At 52.6% G+C, this 16,590-nt stretch overlaps 1 protein-coding gene across 2 annotated transcripts; it reads right to left on the bottom strand.

Annotated features, from left to right (window-relative positions):
* Positions 1–2,076: 2,076 nt before the first annotated feature.
* SALL4 (spalt like transcription factor 4) lies at positions 2,077–16,301 on the bottom strand. 2 transcript variants are annotated; one of them, XM_071446815.1, is made up of 4 exons: positions 16,162–16,301; positions 6,156–8,687; positions 5,254–5,561; positions 2,077–4,186 (listed from the first exon to the last, which is right to left on the bottom strand). In XM_071446815.1, exons 1-4 carry the CDS (start codon positions 16,229–16,231, stop codon positions 3,764–3,766), a joined length of 3,333 nt encoding a protein of 1,110 aa, XP_071302916.1. In that variant the 5' UTR covers positions 16,232–16,301; the 3' UTR covers positions 2,077–3,763. The 2 variants fall into 2 exon arrangements, with proteins under 2 accessions (XP_071302916.1, XP_071302917.1); XM_071446816.1 differs by lacking the exon at positions 16,162–16,301 and adding an exon at positions 15,479–15,744.
* Positions 16,302–16,590: the final 289 nt, after the last annotated feature.

The following is a 16,590-nucleotide window of genomic DNA, read 5'->3' as shown; positions in this document are numbered from 1 at the left end:
TACTTACTTACCGTTCAGGTTTTTGTTTTAAGCAATGCAATGTTTAAGTTCAAATTTGACATTTTAAGCAAGCCAGATTTTACCTTAGCTCATGCAAGCACATCTGCTACTTACACACCAGCAGCAGCCTGCAAATTCTCTGAGTGAGGGGCAAAGCAAGCAATAACAAACACCAACAACAGAGTGCTCCAGGCAAGAGGAGAGGCTGATGAGCAGAGAGTGCACACACTGAGCTCACTGTGCTCTCACACCACTGCAGCAGCTCCCTGAACTCGCTCCTGAGTCACATCAGCCGGGCCACAAGACAATCAGCTGTCTCTTTTAACTGCTGAGATGCAACTGTAGATGTTACTGTGAGCTAAGCACACTTGCCCCTGTGGGCAGTGCCAGCACACTGACTTGCCCAAGGCGTGGGTTCAGCTCTCACGCATGGGAGGGCAGGTAATCCCCAGCTCGCTTTGCAAACACCCTCCCTGCAGCAGGAACGTCCCTGTGGCCCAGCTCCTGCTGTGAGGACAGGCTCAGATAGGTCCTACCTGCTACCCAGGAGCTGTGGGGAGATCCAGGACTTGCTAGCTTAGCCAGGGATCTCACCCTGCTCCAGCCTGGAGCTGCCTTGTCACCAGGCTGTGACAGCGTGGGGCACAGCCAGCACCTGGCACATGGCCTGGAGAGCAGAGCCCTGAGTGCCCCGGGGCAGGAGAGCAGAGCCCCTGCACTGCCCCAGGCCAGGAGAGCAGAGCCCCTGCACTGCCCCAGGCCAGGAGAGCAGAGCCCTGAGTGCCCCTGGGCCAGGAGAGCAGAGCCCTGAGTGCCCCGGGCCTGGAGAGCAGAGCCCTGAGTGCCCCAGGCCAGGAGAGCAGAGCCCTGAGTGCCCCAGGCCAGGAGAGCAGAGCCCTGAGTGCCCCAGGCCAGGAGAGCAGAGCCCCTGCACTGCCCCAGGCCAGGAGAGCAGAGCCCCTGCACTGCCCCAGGCCAGGAGAGCAGAGCCCCTGCACTGCCCCAGGTCAGGAGAGCAGAGCCCCTGCACTGCCCCAGGCCAGGAGAGCAGAGCCCTGAGTGTCCCAGGCCAGGTCACAGCGTTTGGGGCCTGCCCCATTCCCCCAGCACAGCCTCTGCTGTCCTGCTGTGCCAGCACCTTCCTTGCTGTTTAGTTCTAGACCTGCACTCAGGCTTTATAAAACTCCTTCCCTCCTCCTCTCCCCTCACTGTCCCACCTGCTGGACAATACAGCTGAAGGCAGCAGAGGTGCGAATATGGAATTACACTGCTGTGGATGGTAATGAAGAGGTAGCCAGAGCCCCACAGCTTGGCCAGAAATCCAACCCACCACTGCAAGGGTCAGAGCTTCCTCAGATTTGTCCTGCCCTCCCTACACCTCCATTCAGAGCTTGACAACACAGCTTGCCAGAGATGAGAAAGTGTTTGTTCTTGCCTCTCTTTGCACTCCCAAGGACTGAGCAAGGAGCACCACAATCAGGCAGCTCTGATGTTGGAAGAGTGCAGCTGTAGGGTTCCCTTTTCCTCCTCTGTTACCTCCCAAAGGCAAAAGACATTTACTGGATTTTGTTGCCAGAATCAGGATCTCAGCACTTTTCCATTTTATCAAGGCTGTTCTCAGAACTGTTTTTCTTTGCTCTTTAGGAGAAGTTATTTATCCCTTTTCCATGCAGCCAGCATCTTCAGGCACTGGCAATTTGACAACTTAATATTAGTTTTCCCTTTGTAGGATGATCACAGTACAAAAATGATTGCCCATATTCCTATCATTGTATTCTAGTGGGGAAATCAACACCCCTGGCACATCCCAAGCCCTGCATCAAAGCCCAGCTGTTCCTGAGCAATGGATCTCCAACTCCTCCATGGCCTCCTAGCCCCTGTTGTTCTAAGCAATGAACTAAAGCCTAACTCTAGGTCCTGGATTTCAGGTCCCTGGAGTGAAGCAGCATGCTGCCTCCTAAACTCACTCTTCAGCAGACAAAAAGCTTTTTGCCAGAAAAATGTTCAGCACCAAATGTGAAAAAGCCATCCCAAAATTTATTCTCAAAAATGTCAACAGAAACGCATCAGTAGATACTCAAAACTACAGAGTTCTTCCAAGTCATACATTCACAATGTAGAAATGTGACAATTGGGATGCCTTTTGCGTGGTCTATGTAACAATATCCATTTTACAGTGTAAACAGGTACTGGTATGTTCTTACCCACGAGTCCAGCAGGAAAGGCACAACTCGGCATACAGAGATCATAAGCAAGAATCAGGTGCAACAACATCACACAAACTTTTGGTAAATCTGCATTTTTGGGGCCTTCCACAAGAGACTGGACTTGAAGATTTCCTGCAGTCCACAGCCAGGTTTCTTTCCCTCCTTCAGTCCTTCCACACCAAATGCTCCCTTTGCAGCCTGGTTCAGATCCCACTCCACATCCAGTTCCAGCAGGCATTCGAGGAATAGTGAAAGGTCAGTCCAGCAACTCCTCAGGTGCTTCCACTAATAATACAACAGGTTTTGGTTTCACATAGTGCATGGAAGCATCTGCTTGGATCTCAGTCATTACAGTGGTCATTATTAGAAAAAATAGACACTACAACTACAAAAGGAAAAAAATGAGGTAGATAACTTAGAATCCAGATGACTATCCCAGCAACCTTCATACAACACACGTGGATCATTAATTACCATTTTGGTGGAATGCAAGCTCACAGACCACCAAAAAAACCTTAATGACCAGAGTAGGAATGCCATCCAAAAACCCACAAAACATTTAACCTAAGCATGAATACTTCATATTTAAATACAGGTTTACACAGACTGATCTCCTAAATTACCCAAACAAAAAATAAAAAATAAAAACAAAAAGTCTCTTGCTAAGGAAACCAGTTCCCATGGCAAATTGCAACAGTCACCTGAGATTCCTTGCAGAGCTTTCAGACCTGACTTCCCAAGGCAAGTCTTCCCTTTCAAGAGGAAACAACAACAACAAAAAAAAGTATATACATACCCACCCATGCTTGTTTGGGGCTCTTGGTATTGAAATAAAACATCTAGGAAAAACTGCACATCTTTGGAAGCAGGAATTTTGGCACTATACTTGAAGGACTGTCCTAGTAGTAGTATTAAATAAGCAGCAGTCAACAACACAAAGAATTAATTACTTAGGAGCAGTGACTAAAGAAAAACAGCAACTTGCTTTTCATAGAACTTCTGAGGCAAAAAACCAAAGGAATTAAAAAAACAACTTTGTAGCTTTTATAGCAATTATTAAGAAAAAGTACATTCAGAAACCACACAGAGCCAAAAATCCAAACAGAAAAACTCTAAGAGGGTGGCAGACATTCTAGGATATTTACCCGCATCAATAGTTTCCATTTCTCATCAGTAAATAGAAGCTTTTCCATCAACAGTAGGTTGTTTCCACTCTATTCAAAACCCCCATTATCACTCTAAACAAAGAGGTAAATATTCTAACCTTTGGAATTTCAAGTTGTAGAAACTTCTGTAAGGCTTGTACACATTAAAGTCACACGTAAGAACTACTTTGCAAGACCCGCATCTTTCCAAATAGAAGGAAATCCTATTCTTTATTAATTACTATTTGCAAAGCAATATCATGATTGTACTCTGGGCAACTCTTACAAAGACAACCATAAAATCATTTGCACATCAATAGGAAAATAGGAGGCCGAAGTGGAATCTCTTAAAAATATATGTTTGTGTCTATATATATTTGTTCTTTCTGTAGGTCATCTCCTCTCGAGTCCTTAGCTGACGGCGATTTTGTTCTCCTCCAGGAAGAGAGGGAACTGGTGTTTTGGCACACTGTCTGCAGCAGCGCTGCCCGCCTTCTCCGCCTCGGCAGCGGTGCCGGCCTGGGCCGGGTCTGCCTTGGCGGCCGGGGCAGAGTTCAGGGGCGAGCCCCCGGGCAGGGGCACGGGCAGGGCGGGCAGGGCCCCGCTCTGGATCACCGAGATCTCGTTGGCCTTCACGGCCAGCCCGTTGCTGAGCACGGCCGCGTACTGGTTCCACACGGCGGGGTCGATGCTCACCGAGGGCGCCACCATCTCCTTGGGGAACATCTCCGACACCTTCTTGGGGTCGTTGCCCAGCAGGGCCATGGGGTTGTCGATGGACAGCCGCCTGCCCCGCCTGGCTGAGCTGTTCCACATGTGGGTTCCTACGTGGACCTTCCGGAGGGGGGGGAAAGCAAAGAGAATCGTTAATTCTGCAGCTCTTCCATGGTGGACCCAAATTCTACTGTGCTTGCAGCCAAGTAGCCCAAAGAAGTCAGGCTTGCTCTGTTTGAATTCAGGTAAATATTAAGTTGGGTGGTTCTTGTCAGAGTTCCCTTCCTGGCATGTGTAAGACAGTCATTCACTGCCTGACATCACCATGGTTCCCTGGAGCTGGCTGTTAGAGGACTCGGAGGACTGTGTTTTACACTTGTAATAAGTGTTGTTGGCAAAGACACCCTCTCTCCCCTCAAAACAGAAACCACATTATCTGCTGCAAACAGACCATACTGAAAAAAATACTGGGTAATGCAAAAAAAACCACGAAGTAATTTGGCAGAGGTTCATTTAAGCTGAAATCTTCCACACCACATTCTGCTTGTGCTTCCAGCAAGGCACTGCTCACACACTACAGAGTATTTTCTCTCCCCTTCAGCATTTATGCAAGAGCACTGAAGAGCTTGAAGAGGTTCTCACAGGGAGGGAGAAGCCTCTGTGCAAGTGAGGGAGCTGAATCCCTCACGGGACAGATGGATTCATCTGGCAGAAGGACAGACTCACAGCACTTCTTCAGCGTGTGCTTAGCCACAATCCCCAAGCACTTTGTGCCATCTCAGGATTATCCCAGTTTATCCCTCCTCATCTCTCAAAATTTCAAGCAGTGCAGTGTAATGCATTTACTCAGCAGGCAGCATTTTGTAGCAGTCTATGAAATGCTTATGTCTTGACACATCCAAATCCAAATTAAAAAAGAAAGCAATCTGCTTAGTGAGGGCTAAGCCTCCCCTTCCATCCCAAAAGGAAAATCAAAGACAGCAGCAAAGACCCGAGGGTGAATCTCAGTAACACACAAAAAACTGTGTGAGAAACTCAGGAAGGAGACAAGGGTCAAAAGTAAGTATTTGAGGAGCTAAGAGAAAAGTCAGTGCTGTCTCAGAGGCAGGTCAAATATTAGAAACCCTAGTTTCTAATCCCTAGTCTTAGTCTCAGAGACCAAGGAGATGACAGCAGACAGGACCCACCTTCAGGTTCCCCTTGGTGGTGAAGGCTCTCCCACAGATGGTGCAGGCAAAGGGCTTCTCCCCGGTGTGGGTGCGCTCGTGGATCTGCAGGGCGCTGGCAGAGGAGAAGTTCTTCCCGCAGGTAGTGCAGATGTGCTGTTTGGCAGGACGGCAGAACTTGGGGCGCGGCACCAGCAGAGGGGCGACCCCGGGGGACAGAGCTGGGGGGCCAATGAAGTGGCCAGTGCTGAGGGGACGATCGCCGGGCAGCTCCATTTTTATCAGGGCTGGTGGGGCTCTGACAAAAGCAGCTGGAATACTGCTTCGACCTGCAAAGAAAGCAGAGGTGCTGCTTATCCCAGCTTAATTCTGCTTCCAAGCTTAAGCCTGGCTGAGACTCCAGGCCCTGCCTTTGAAGCTGTATGCACCTGAAGAGCAGATCTGCAGAGGCCACCGCGCTTCCTAGGATACCCCAAAAGGAATCAGTTCATCCTTGGGTTTGTTGAAAAGCTTAAGAGATAGAAAATCTTTCAGGTCAAATTTAGATCAACCTTAAGCTCACTGCTACAGAGCCTGAAAACCCCACAGACTATTTTAGAATTTCCACATCACACTCTCGGGATAAGCAGTTTTCCCTTAAACACATAAATGCATATTTTTAAAGAGCTATAAGGAGATACCAAATGAGCCCATGAAAGACAGAGAGGGCACAGTCTACATTAATTTTAATGAGATGACAGCAGTTAAGCCTTAGAATTTTGGGCTTGACTTAGTCAGGAAAACTTTACAGGGCCTATACCCTTATCCAAACAGAGGAGCAGGAAGAGGGGAAAGCTGAGGAAGTTTGGTTTCCTGTTGGTCCTTTTAGGATTGATTTCCTACTGCCCCACCCCAAATCCCTGCCTGCACTCTGCATTACTCACCATATTCTCCATTTGCAAAGTGTAGCCCCGGCTCTTCCTTGATGACCTTCCGCCCGATGTTGCCGTAGGTTAAATCCAAAGCTCCAACAACCCCTTCCACTTCTGCAGGAGCATTCTCAGCACCCTCCGATTTACTCCCCGGGCCCGAATCCTCCTGGCTGTTGAAGGCAGGTGACTTGGACCTGACGCTCTCAGCCTGGCTGTTGGCCGGGGACGGTGCCTGCAGCGAGGCGGCCTCGGAGGCGGCGGGGCTCCGGCCGTTCTGGTAGTCAGCATCACCCACCAGCGAGGCCGAGTCGTTGGTCATGCCGTCGCTCTCTGCAGAGCCGTTGTCGCTGGACTTCAGACTGCTCTGCCGCTGCAAGCTCAGCGAGGAGGCCACCATCTTCATCTGGTTCTCCAGCGCTCCAACCCCAGAGAAGGTGGCGGCCGCGGCGGGCGACTCTGATTGTGCATCATATGGAGTAGGAGGTTTGGAGGAGCTCCTGGGGCCATCCTGAGAGTCCATGTCATCTTCCATGTCTATGCTTTCCACGATCTCCTCTGGGCGCCCGATGTCTCCGTTCTTCTCGGGCACGGCAGGATCCCCCTCGGTGTCGCAGGGGGGCTCTGGCATGGGCGTGTTGGGGATCTGCCCACCCATGTGCATGCGGATGTGCTGCTGCAGCACCACGGCGTTTGTAAACTTCTTCTGGCAAATGGGACACGAGTGCTGCATCTTCAAGGGGGTGTTGGCCCTGTGGACACCATAGTGGGTTTTGAGGTTCCCTTTAGTGGAGAAGGCACGGCCACAGATCTTACACTTGAATGGCCTCTCCCCGGTGTGGGTGCGGTAATGCATCTTCAGTGAGCTCTGGCAGCTCAGCACTCTGTGACAGATCAGGCACTCGTTGGGGTCAGAAGTGGACTTGTCGATATTTTCAACCAGCTGCTGGAGCTTTGATGTCTCTGAGCCTTGCTCGTTTGACCCACCTACGTGGAAGATGCTCACGCTGCAGGCAGCTTGCGGTGAGCTCAAGCTCTGCTCTGTTCCCGACTCGTGGCCGACCGCCCCCGACGAGGAGGAGCCACCCTCGCTTTCAGGGGAGGGCCTCGACTGCAGCTCACTTGAGAAGGTACCAGGCAGAGCCTCCTTGATGCCTGCCAGGCTGGAGATGGCCTGAGGTGCACCGGTGGCCGCAGAGGTAGGCAGAGTTGTTAGGAGAGGTTTGCTGTCCACAATCAGGTTGGACTCATCCAGTGGCACAGACATCCCGTATGGGATTCCAGTGCTGGTAGGAACATTGTCCAGGTGCTCAGGAACTGGGTAAGGATTCATCTTTATGTGGGGGTACTTGTCTTTGTGACGCTGAAAATGCACTTTGAGGTTTCCTTTGGTGGTGAAGCGGTTCCCACAGATGTTACACTTATAGGGCCTTTCCCCGGTGTGGGAGCGGAGGTGGATCTGCAGGGCACTGTCGTTGCCAAAGACCTTCCCACAGAATTTACACTTGTGTTTGAAGAACGGCTCCTCCGCGTTCGGTTTGCTTTCAGACACGCTGATGTTGGGCGGTTTCCCCTTGCCCTTCTTTGAGGAATCCATCACGGACGAGACGGCCGAAAGCGGGTTCTGGAAGATGACCGAGCCGGAGGACTGAGGTAGCAAAGGATTTGGGAACTGAGAGATGGAGCCGGGCAGGCCTCGGCTCCCCTCTGGCTTCAGGGGGAAGGAGGAGGAGAGCCCAGCAGCCAGCGAGCTGGCGGCTGCAATGCCAGTGTTAGAATGAGGTAGTTTTCCTTGCTTCAAGGATTCCAGTGATAGGCTCTGGCTCCCAGCTTTCTGTCCGATTAAAGCCACGGCAGCCGAGAGCTGCTGGGACATGTGGGCACCCAGAGCTTTGAGCGGGTCAGTAGCAGCTGCGATGGAGGGGTGCAGGGCGTGGGGAGCCATCATGGCGATCTGGATGCGGATCTGCTCCGTCAGCTGGATCTGCTGGAGCTGCTGCTGCTGCAGGCACACCAGCTGCTCCAGGATCATGGGGATGGCGTTGAACCCGGCCGCCGAGGAGGAGATGGCGTCCGACGTCCGCTGGTTCACGGCCACCTTAGTGCCACGGATGGTCTGCAAAGTCACGTTAGTGTTTGGTACTTTGGGTTTTGGTAGATAGCTCAGGCCGGGAGCCGCGGGCGTCAGGGGGGGTTCTATTTTAAGGTACATTCCTCCTACCGGCTCAGCATCCATCTTTCCTTCTCTCTTTTCCACGGAGGCAGTGCAGCCCTTGGCCTGAATGTCCTTGCGTGTCCTGCCATCCATGCGGTCGCTCGGGAAGGTCCCCAGAGGAGCCTCGGAGAAGCTCTCAGGGGGGACTGCTCCCTCGCTGTCGTTCATGATTAGAACAGGCGGATTTTTAGTGCAATTTTTCTTATGCTCAAGGAATTCAGAGAGAACAAAGAATTCTGCACAGCATTTCTCACAGATTTTGGTTTCCTCCGTGCGGCACCTTTTGGAACTCATTTCACCATCTCTATCACCTGGGACGTCTTGTGGACTCCCTTAAAGAAAAGAAAGTCACATTATTAATTGCCAGATTTAGATCAAGCATTCACTATTAAGATCACTGCCTCCACCCCAATTGCAAATTAAAGTACAAGACACTGGAATCAAGTTTGCAGATTAAGCTGAAGTACTGCTCTTTGTTTTGATGCCAACTCCTTCACAACCCAAAATAAATATTAATCTCAGTTCAGTTTACAAGAAAAAACGTATTTTAAAAAAACTCTCACAAGGCTCAATGAAAAAAGATTCATTCCAAATCCCTTTATACAGGTAAAAATCCCCTGGAACAGTTCTGCAAGGCAGCACCTGCACCACAGCTTAAAAGGAACACCAGGACAGAGGAGGTGCCGAGCAAAACACCACACGAGTTATCTGCTGTTTACACTTCAGGTTCTAACTCTTTCTTAACCATCTCTCACAAATTCATAAAAGATCGTTAACACAGGAATTTTGAGCAATTCTTACTGTACCGATCTAAACGAGTTTTGCTCTGCCATTCTGAAAGTAATTACAAGCCAAGAGGGCTGACAACAGCCAAGCAAGGCCAATATTAGCTCTGAAATCCTTTGAAAGCAAACCCACCCCACTAATAATCTCTACACGGACACAGTAGCAGAGAATGATTAAATCTGGAACTTGACACTCGAGTATGCGCCTGCATTGATACCTATGATTATTAAAAAATAATATAAGTAACAAGTCCTGCTCACAAAACTACACCAGGGCATTTCCGACCTCGCAGGAGGCCTCCTTCAGCTGCACCCACAACTCACCCACTTTGGGAAGGGGCAGGGAAAGCCAAGAGTCCTCTCCTGCCCTTCCACCACCAGCACACCACAGCTCAGACTGAGCAGAATTTGTACATGGACCAAAAAAAAAAAAAAAGAAGAAAAAAAGTCGGGGAAATATCTGAACTGCAAGAGGTTAAGAGAAATTATAACCAAAACAGGATGTTTTTGCTCAGCCTTGCCATCCCTCAAACAAGAAACTCCCAGGCTGCTGGAGGTGTGGCAGAGCTCAGGGCAGGAGGGAAAACCTCCCAGCGAGGGGGAGGCAGAAAGGGCTGAGCCCCCATGGGCTCCCCTGGCTCTGCTCCCATTCCCTGGGTGCCACAGGCACAGAGGGCCAGGGAAGGGTGCCACCCCCATGGGCTCCCCCTGGCTCTGCTCCCATTCCCTGGGTGCCACGGGCACAGAGGGCTCAGGGAAGGTGCCACGGGCACAGAGGGCTCAGGGAAGGGTGCCACGGGCACAGAGGGCTCAGGGAAGGGTGCCATGGGCGCAGAGGGCTCAGGGAAGGTGCCACAGGTGCAGAGGGCTCAGGGAAGGTGCCACCCCTATGGGCTCCCCCCGGCTCTGCTCCTATTCCCCGGGTGCCACGGGCGCAGAGGGCTCAGGGAAGGGTGCCATGGGTGCAGAGGGCTCAGGGAAGGTGCCACGGGCGCAGAGGGCTCAGGGAAGGTGCCACCCCTGCCCTGCCCACACCCCCAGCTCCAGTCCCCAGCTGCCCCCAGGGTGGGACGAGGTGAAGCTCAGGAGCTTCTTGTGGCTTTGGTCTGTGCAAGGTGCGGCCAAACCACACCTGGGTGTGTCCCGAATGTGAAGGGACCATGGCCAGGTGACAATTCAAGTACATCACCCTGCTTGAGGGAGGATATGGCAACCCTCGCCATTTCCGACCTCAACAAGGGCACTGTGTGTGCTCAACAGAGCAAACTTCAACCGTTTAATGCTGTGTGGCACTAAGTGCATGTGAAAGTTTACTTGTAAAAATAAACATTTGATCAATAACAAAAATTCGCAAGTATCAGAGGCCTGTTCTTCTGTGATCTGCAGAGCAATAAATCCAAACCTGCACAAGTCCTTGAACGGGGAAGGAGGGAGTTCTCAGCACAGATGAGATCAAAAATGTTTGGATGCCTCCCATTTAAGCAGGGAAAATTAAACACTTTCCCTTCAGCCCAAACAACTCCTGCAAGTGACAGAAACAAGAATGGCAGCACACATTTCCCACCCCAGATATCGTTAAAGTGATGTCTCTAAAGCTGATTTAACTCTAAAACACACAGGGAAGCCCAGCCTTGCAGACAAGTACAACTACTGAACAATTCAGAACTTGGTCAACAGAGTCAACCAGGATTAAGAACAGATTATTTTAAACTCGTTTTGCAGGAGTCTGAGCAGATATACTTGGAAAGAAGGCACCTGGATTAAAAAAAAGAAAACCTCTAGAACTACTCTATGCTGACTTGAGAGGTCTTTGACTAATTTCCTGTTTCACAGAATAGTAAATTAGAATTTCATAGAATACTAAAACATAAAAATCGCTTCCAAATCCTTCCAGGGTTTGGGGCTTTCCCAGTCCCATCCCCCAGGCAGAACAACACTGTTTCCACGTCACGAAATAATAAAAAATAACCTCAGCTTTTACTTTTTCCAGTGGCACAGAAATGTCTGCACCAAACACTGTTGCCCACCCCCAAGGAGATATTCCAGGATAATGTCTAGACAAGTCCTCAAACTTTAACTGCTTCAAAGCATCCGATCATTTATCTCCTTTCCCATGATAATACTTCTTATTTTTCTACTTCTGCGCTGATAAGATCACACTCAATTAAATGCCCCTTTCCCAATCTCCAGCACAGCCCACGCTCCTCATTTTTGTAATTCTGAGGAGCTCTGGTGACTTTGCTGGCTCTGAGCAGCAGTGGCCATCTCAGAGAAAGAGACTCCAGGGCACTGAGGGTGCCTGAGCTGGGCACCAGAGGCTGGCAGCCCTGCCCTGTCACATATTCTCCTTTCCCTGACAGTGAAGCATTAGCTGGACTCTGAATAAATTCAGTTCAGAGCTTGAAACGACTTGCTGCATGACAAATAGGGAAGTTATGCATTATTTTCCTTTTTACCTTAGAGAAAGGGGTTTAGATAAATTCACAAGTAGGACGCTGGGTTATTTTCACAGTAGCTGGAATAACAAAGGAGCAATTGACTGTTTCTGTAAAAAAACCCAACAGCTTCTGTGAAAATCATGGTGATTTGTAACGACCTCCTCTCCCTGCCCCAAGTGCTGCCATCATCAGAGCCCCTCAGCTGCCTGAGCCCACCAGTGGCCACCGAAATGCAGCAACAGCCTCAACTCGGGGTTTTTCATGCCAGGAGGGCGGCTCTGCCCACGACCGATGGGGATTTACCCAGCACTGCCCTGCCACGACAATTCCTCTGCACTTCACTTAGCCCACTCCAAAGGCTTCCAAGGGACAGGACTTCTACTGTGGTTTTTTTATCTCCCCACCCCCGAATTTCAGGAATGTTATCTCTCAGCATCTAGTTATCCAATAAGTTAGAAGAATGCAGTAAACCCAGCAGGGGGGTTAGATTGAATCACTGGCAAATGGATGGATAAAATCCACTATTGTGTAGGACAAGGCGGTCATCGACAAGGAAGGCTGATAAAATCCACACCACTCAAATGATTTATTTTTTTTAAGGAAAACAGTAAAAGGAGTGAAGTAAATCTGGTTTGATGTGATTTCAAGAAGGGTGCTGCTGGCCTACCACTCATCTAAGACATTAGTGACTTTTTTCCCCTCAACTTTATTTCATTTGAATTGGGATGAAACAAAACTCAAGCCTTCCCACCCACGTTTTTTATTCAGGAGTTTTGATACCTTTCATGAGCTTACTTTCCCCACAGCCTACATCTGACCAACTACTTTTACTCTAAGGTTAACAAAGACCATGCACCTCCCCGGTTTAAATTAACTCCGGGAGGATTGATTACCACCCTCCACTCCCAGACACGAACCCGCTGCCATCAGCTCGCTGTCGCTCTCAGGGTCCCTGATGCTTTTCTCCTTCTCCAAAGGAGAGGGCTTCCAGAAGCTCCTAACTGCCCCAAATCGCCCAAACTCCCACTCTCAAACAACATTTAGTGCATTTTAACTGTGACGAAATCACTTTTTTGAGTAAGCAAAACGCGCGACTGACAACTTAGAGATATTCCAAAGGCCTCGATGCTCTCTACGCTGAATTCATCAGCTGCGTTTTTCTACCCAAGAACGACGCAGAAACGCCTTTCCCCCACAATCACCATTTCACATCCTTGCAGGCTCTCTCTCAATGCTTCAACTATTTGATTATCTACCGACTAATTCCCCCTTTGGCCTATCCACAACTTCAAACGAGATGTTCAGCCGAACACCGTAAAAACCACAGCGAACAGGCGCTTGTGAAGAGCAGAATAAGCGCTAAAACCCGCGGGGAAAGCGGAGACGCTGCCCCTCGAGGGCTCACCCCGCTCGGGCCGGGCCGGGCTCGGAGCCGGGGCCGGGCCGGGCTCGGAGCCTCCGGTGCTCGGAGCCGGGGCCGGGCTCAGCTCGGAGCCCCCGGTGCTCGGAGCCGGGGCCGGTCGGTGGAGGGCCGGGCCGGGCTCAGAGCCCCCGGTGCCCGGAGCCCCCCGGTGCTCGCTGCCGGGGCCGGGCTCGGAGCCCCCGGTGCCCGGAGCCCCCCGGTGCTCGCTGCCGGGGCCGGTCGGTGGAGGGCACTCACGGCCCGCGCTCCGGCCCCTCCGGGCCAGCACCACCAGGCCGGGCGGGGCCGCCGCCCCCCGGGCCCACCTGAGGTGCCAGCGAGCCCCGCTCCGCGCTCGGCGGCCACGGGGGGGGGCTCCGGCCGGCTCCGAGCCCGCGGCCCCCCGAGCCCCCCGCCCGGCCCTACCTGGAGCACACTTAACACCCGCACGGTGTTTAAGAGCGAGCTAAACGGCACAAACCCCGCTGCCAAGGTCAATTGCATGAGAGTCCTAATTGTGAGCCTGACATCAACTTACCACCCACAGCAAGCAGGAGGAGGCAAAGGTTAGAGCAGCAGCTCTGTCAAAACGTCACATGCCGCCGAGCGCGGCGAAAGGGCTCCATCCCCGCCACGAATATAATGTTTCACTTACGTAAAAGGAAAAGCAAGCCGGGCATCGCCCCCCGGCACCCTCTGCCCCTGGCCAGGGCTGCGGCACCCCGGGCACGGCGGGGATGCTCCCGCACCCGGGGCTCCCGGCCCCCGCCAGCAGCTTCGGGCAGCCGAAACAAACCCAGGATAAACCACCGCAAAACTTGGGCTTTCCTTGCTCAACCTCTCCTCGGCCAACATCCCTCTCCAGTCCTACAGAACTCGGCGCACGAATCGGAGATGTAATTGAAGCAAAGCTACGCTAATTTTACCCTGAGGAAAAAGAGAAAAAAAAAAAGTTGCAGTTTGATACTGTATTTTTAAGAATGAATTCGATTTTTAATGGCAGCAATCCAGCACAATAGGCATTTTCAAGCCCTTTGTGGAAATGCTAATTTTCAGTATGTAGCATTATTCCCCTGTGACCACCTGCTGATTTTTTGACCTGTTAATGGATCCCCAGGTTCGCGGGACACTTTAACCCGCTGCATTGTTCACAGAGGTGGGTCCCAAATCGCTTTGCGAAAAAAGGGAATACTTGCAAAAAAGGAGATAAGGGCTTGATTTTATTATTACGAGTATGTGTATATCCTCGCTAATGCCCCAGACAAATCCCTGCGGAATTTCGACTTTGTTATGCAACTTCATCACTTATTATTTACGGGCACACCTGGAGCGGGGAATATCGAGATTATTTGGGAGATTGGCGGGCGGTCCGAGCCGTCAGAGCCGCAGCCCCGGGTTGCATTTCGGAGAGCGGACATCCCGCAGGACGGGACCTGCCCCGACCCCAAAAATCCACAGCACCCCACGAGCAGCAGGAGAATCCCCCCGGCGGGGCCACAGCTCCGCCAAGTCCGCCAGCCTGGGCGGCCGCTGAGCGCTCCGGAGGGATTTCATCCAGGGTTTGGTTGTTAAAATTGAGAACGGGACGGGGGGGGAAAAAGCCCGAACAACAATAACAAAAAAGCAGCTGGCCATTGCCCCGGAGAGCGCGGTGTGGAGCGATCCTCCCTCCCTCCCTGCCTCCCGCACGCCTCCCCCGCCCCAGCGCCGCATCAGGAGTGATTAACCCTTTTGTTTCAGCGCGGGGCCGGAGGTGCCTTTCCAGCAGCGGGCAGAGATTTACATGTGGAAACATCACCTCCATCCCCCAACCTAACCATATGCACAAAGGAAAACAGTCATGCATTAAACATGGGATTTATTGCCTTCTGGCCAGCATGCTGTTTCTTAAGTCACCATTAACCGGACCCAACAATTGCACATTTCGACTCAAAGAAGAGAAGGGGGAGGAGGGAAAAAAAAAAAAAATTAAAGAGCCCGAACCTCCTGCGGGCTGGGAATAAGCAGCTCCCGTAACGTGCATGGGTTTTGATCAGTTCTAGGCACGGAAACAAAACCAGTCCCAAACGCAAGCAAAGGTCCCAAAGAAAGGTCTTGGGGGGCACACGGAATCATTTGGGCACAACAACCGCAACAACTCCGAGCAAACTCTCCCGGCCGGGCCGGGCCGTGCCCTGGTGCCGCCGCACTGCGCCCGGGAGCGCCCCGAGCCCCGCAGCGAGCGGGGGAAGAGCCGGGAGGCGCCTGCCCGCAGCCCGGCTCGGGAGATGCCGCTCCGGCAGCGCCGCTCCCGCGGGGCCAGCGGCGAGTGCCCCCTGCCCTTCCCCTGCCCGCCCACCCCACGGCCGCTCCCGGCCGATTTCAGCCAGGATTTCTGCGTTCCCCGAAGCGCGGCCCAGGAACGCGAGCTCCCCAAAAGCGGGGAGAGCGATCGGCGGTGCCGGGTCCCCCTCGCCGCCCCAGTACAAAGCGCTCGCGCACACCCCACATTAGCTCACCGGAGTTATTTTAGGAAGTCGGAAATCAAAGATGGCTGGAGGTCAAGCTACAAAAGGTCCAGGGCGATTGTGATCTCCAACAAAAATAGTCCGAGCGTGGAGCCTTCCCCCCCCAATTTTGTGGTTTTTTTTTTGTTTTTTTTTAAAGCCCCACAAAAATTCTCATTTAACTCCCGACAAAGTGCTAAGCACGCCGAGGAAACGCAGCCCGAACCATTTCCTAGCCCTCCAAAGTTCTCTGTAAATTCTCCCCCTGCTCCCCCACCCCTCTAGCCCCATCCCCCCAATTCCCTCCGCCTCGGGGAGCCTCTGGGGCTCCCCTCCCACGCGGCCGCGGCCCCACGCGGGACCCGGCGGAGGCTCCGCGGGCTCGGGGGGAGCGTGCGGAGCATCGCGGGGCAATGCGGGGCAATGCTGCGCTCCGCAGCCGCCCCAAGCCGAACCTCCCCGAAAATAGCGAGGAGCCCGCGCCTCGCTCAGCCCCGCCGGGGAGTTCGGCCCCCCAAAAAAAACCTGGGGCGAGCCTTGGGCCGGCGGGTGGCGGAGCCCGCGGGGGGAAAAGCGCGGGGGGTGAAGCACGAGGGTGGAAAAAGCGCCCCGGGAAGCGCCCCTCGCTCCCGCCGCCGCCTCCGCGCATCAGCCGAGCCCGGAGCCGCGGCCGCCCCGCGCCCCTCTGCGCTCACCACTTGCAGCATCTGGGGGTTGCTCCTCGGAGTTGATGTGCTGGGGCTTCGCCTGCTTCCGTCGCGACATGGTGCACCAGCATCGGGAGCATGCAATAGTAGCAATTATTTTCCTCTTCACAACAAATTCCTAGAGTTGGGAAATTTGGGCGGAATGCGCATGTCAGAGTAATTATTATTATCAATAATGCATTGCGATTTATCATGGGTCCCTGACGGCTGATTGGCCTGAGTCCAAGGGCTCACAGATTATTCAAATCAGCCCCATTGATCCGCGCAGCGGGGCACGCTGGGCCATGTAGTCCCCGCGCCCGGCCCGCCCCGGCGGGCGACAAAGGCGAGAGCCCCCGGGGCCGGGGCAGCCCGGGCCACCCCCGGTAAACAAACACCGGGCACCGCCGCTCTCCTGCCGCACACCGACAGTACCTT

This window comes from Agelaius tricolor, unplaced genomic scaffold (genome assembly GCF_023055355.1).
Source record: "Agelaius tricolor isolate 1412-34295 unplaced genomic scaffold, bAgeTri1.0.p SCAF_23, whole genome shotgun sequence".
Classification (NCBI taxonomy): Eukaryota; Metazoa; Chordata; class Aves; order Passeriformes; family Icteridae; genus Agelaius; species Agelaius tricolor.
The sequence above is the reverse complement of the archived record's forward strand: the minus strand, read 5'-3'. Positions and strand labels throughout refer to the sequence as shown.

Bases quoted from the DNA above. Each gene is read 5' to 3' on its own strand.
- SALL4 (XM_071446815.1), bottom strand. From the start codon at position 16,231: ATGTCGCGACGGAAGCAGGCGAAGCCCCAGCACATCAACTCCGAGGAG. The intron at 8,688-16,161 runs GTGAGCGCAGAG...CTTTTCTTTAAG, and splicing joins ACCCCCAGATGCTGCAAGTG to GGAGTCCACAAGACGTCCCA. The intron at 4,187-5,253 runs GTGGGTCCTGTC...CCCCTCCGGAAG, and splicing joins CCACCAAGGGGAACCTGAAG to GTCCACGTAGGAACCCACAT.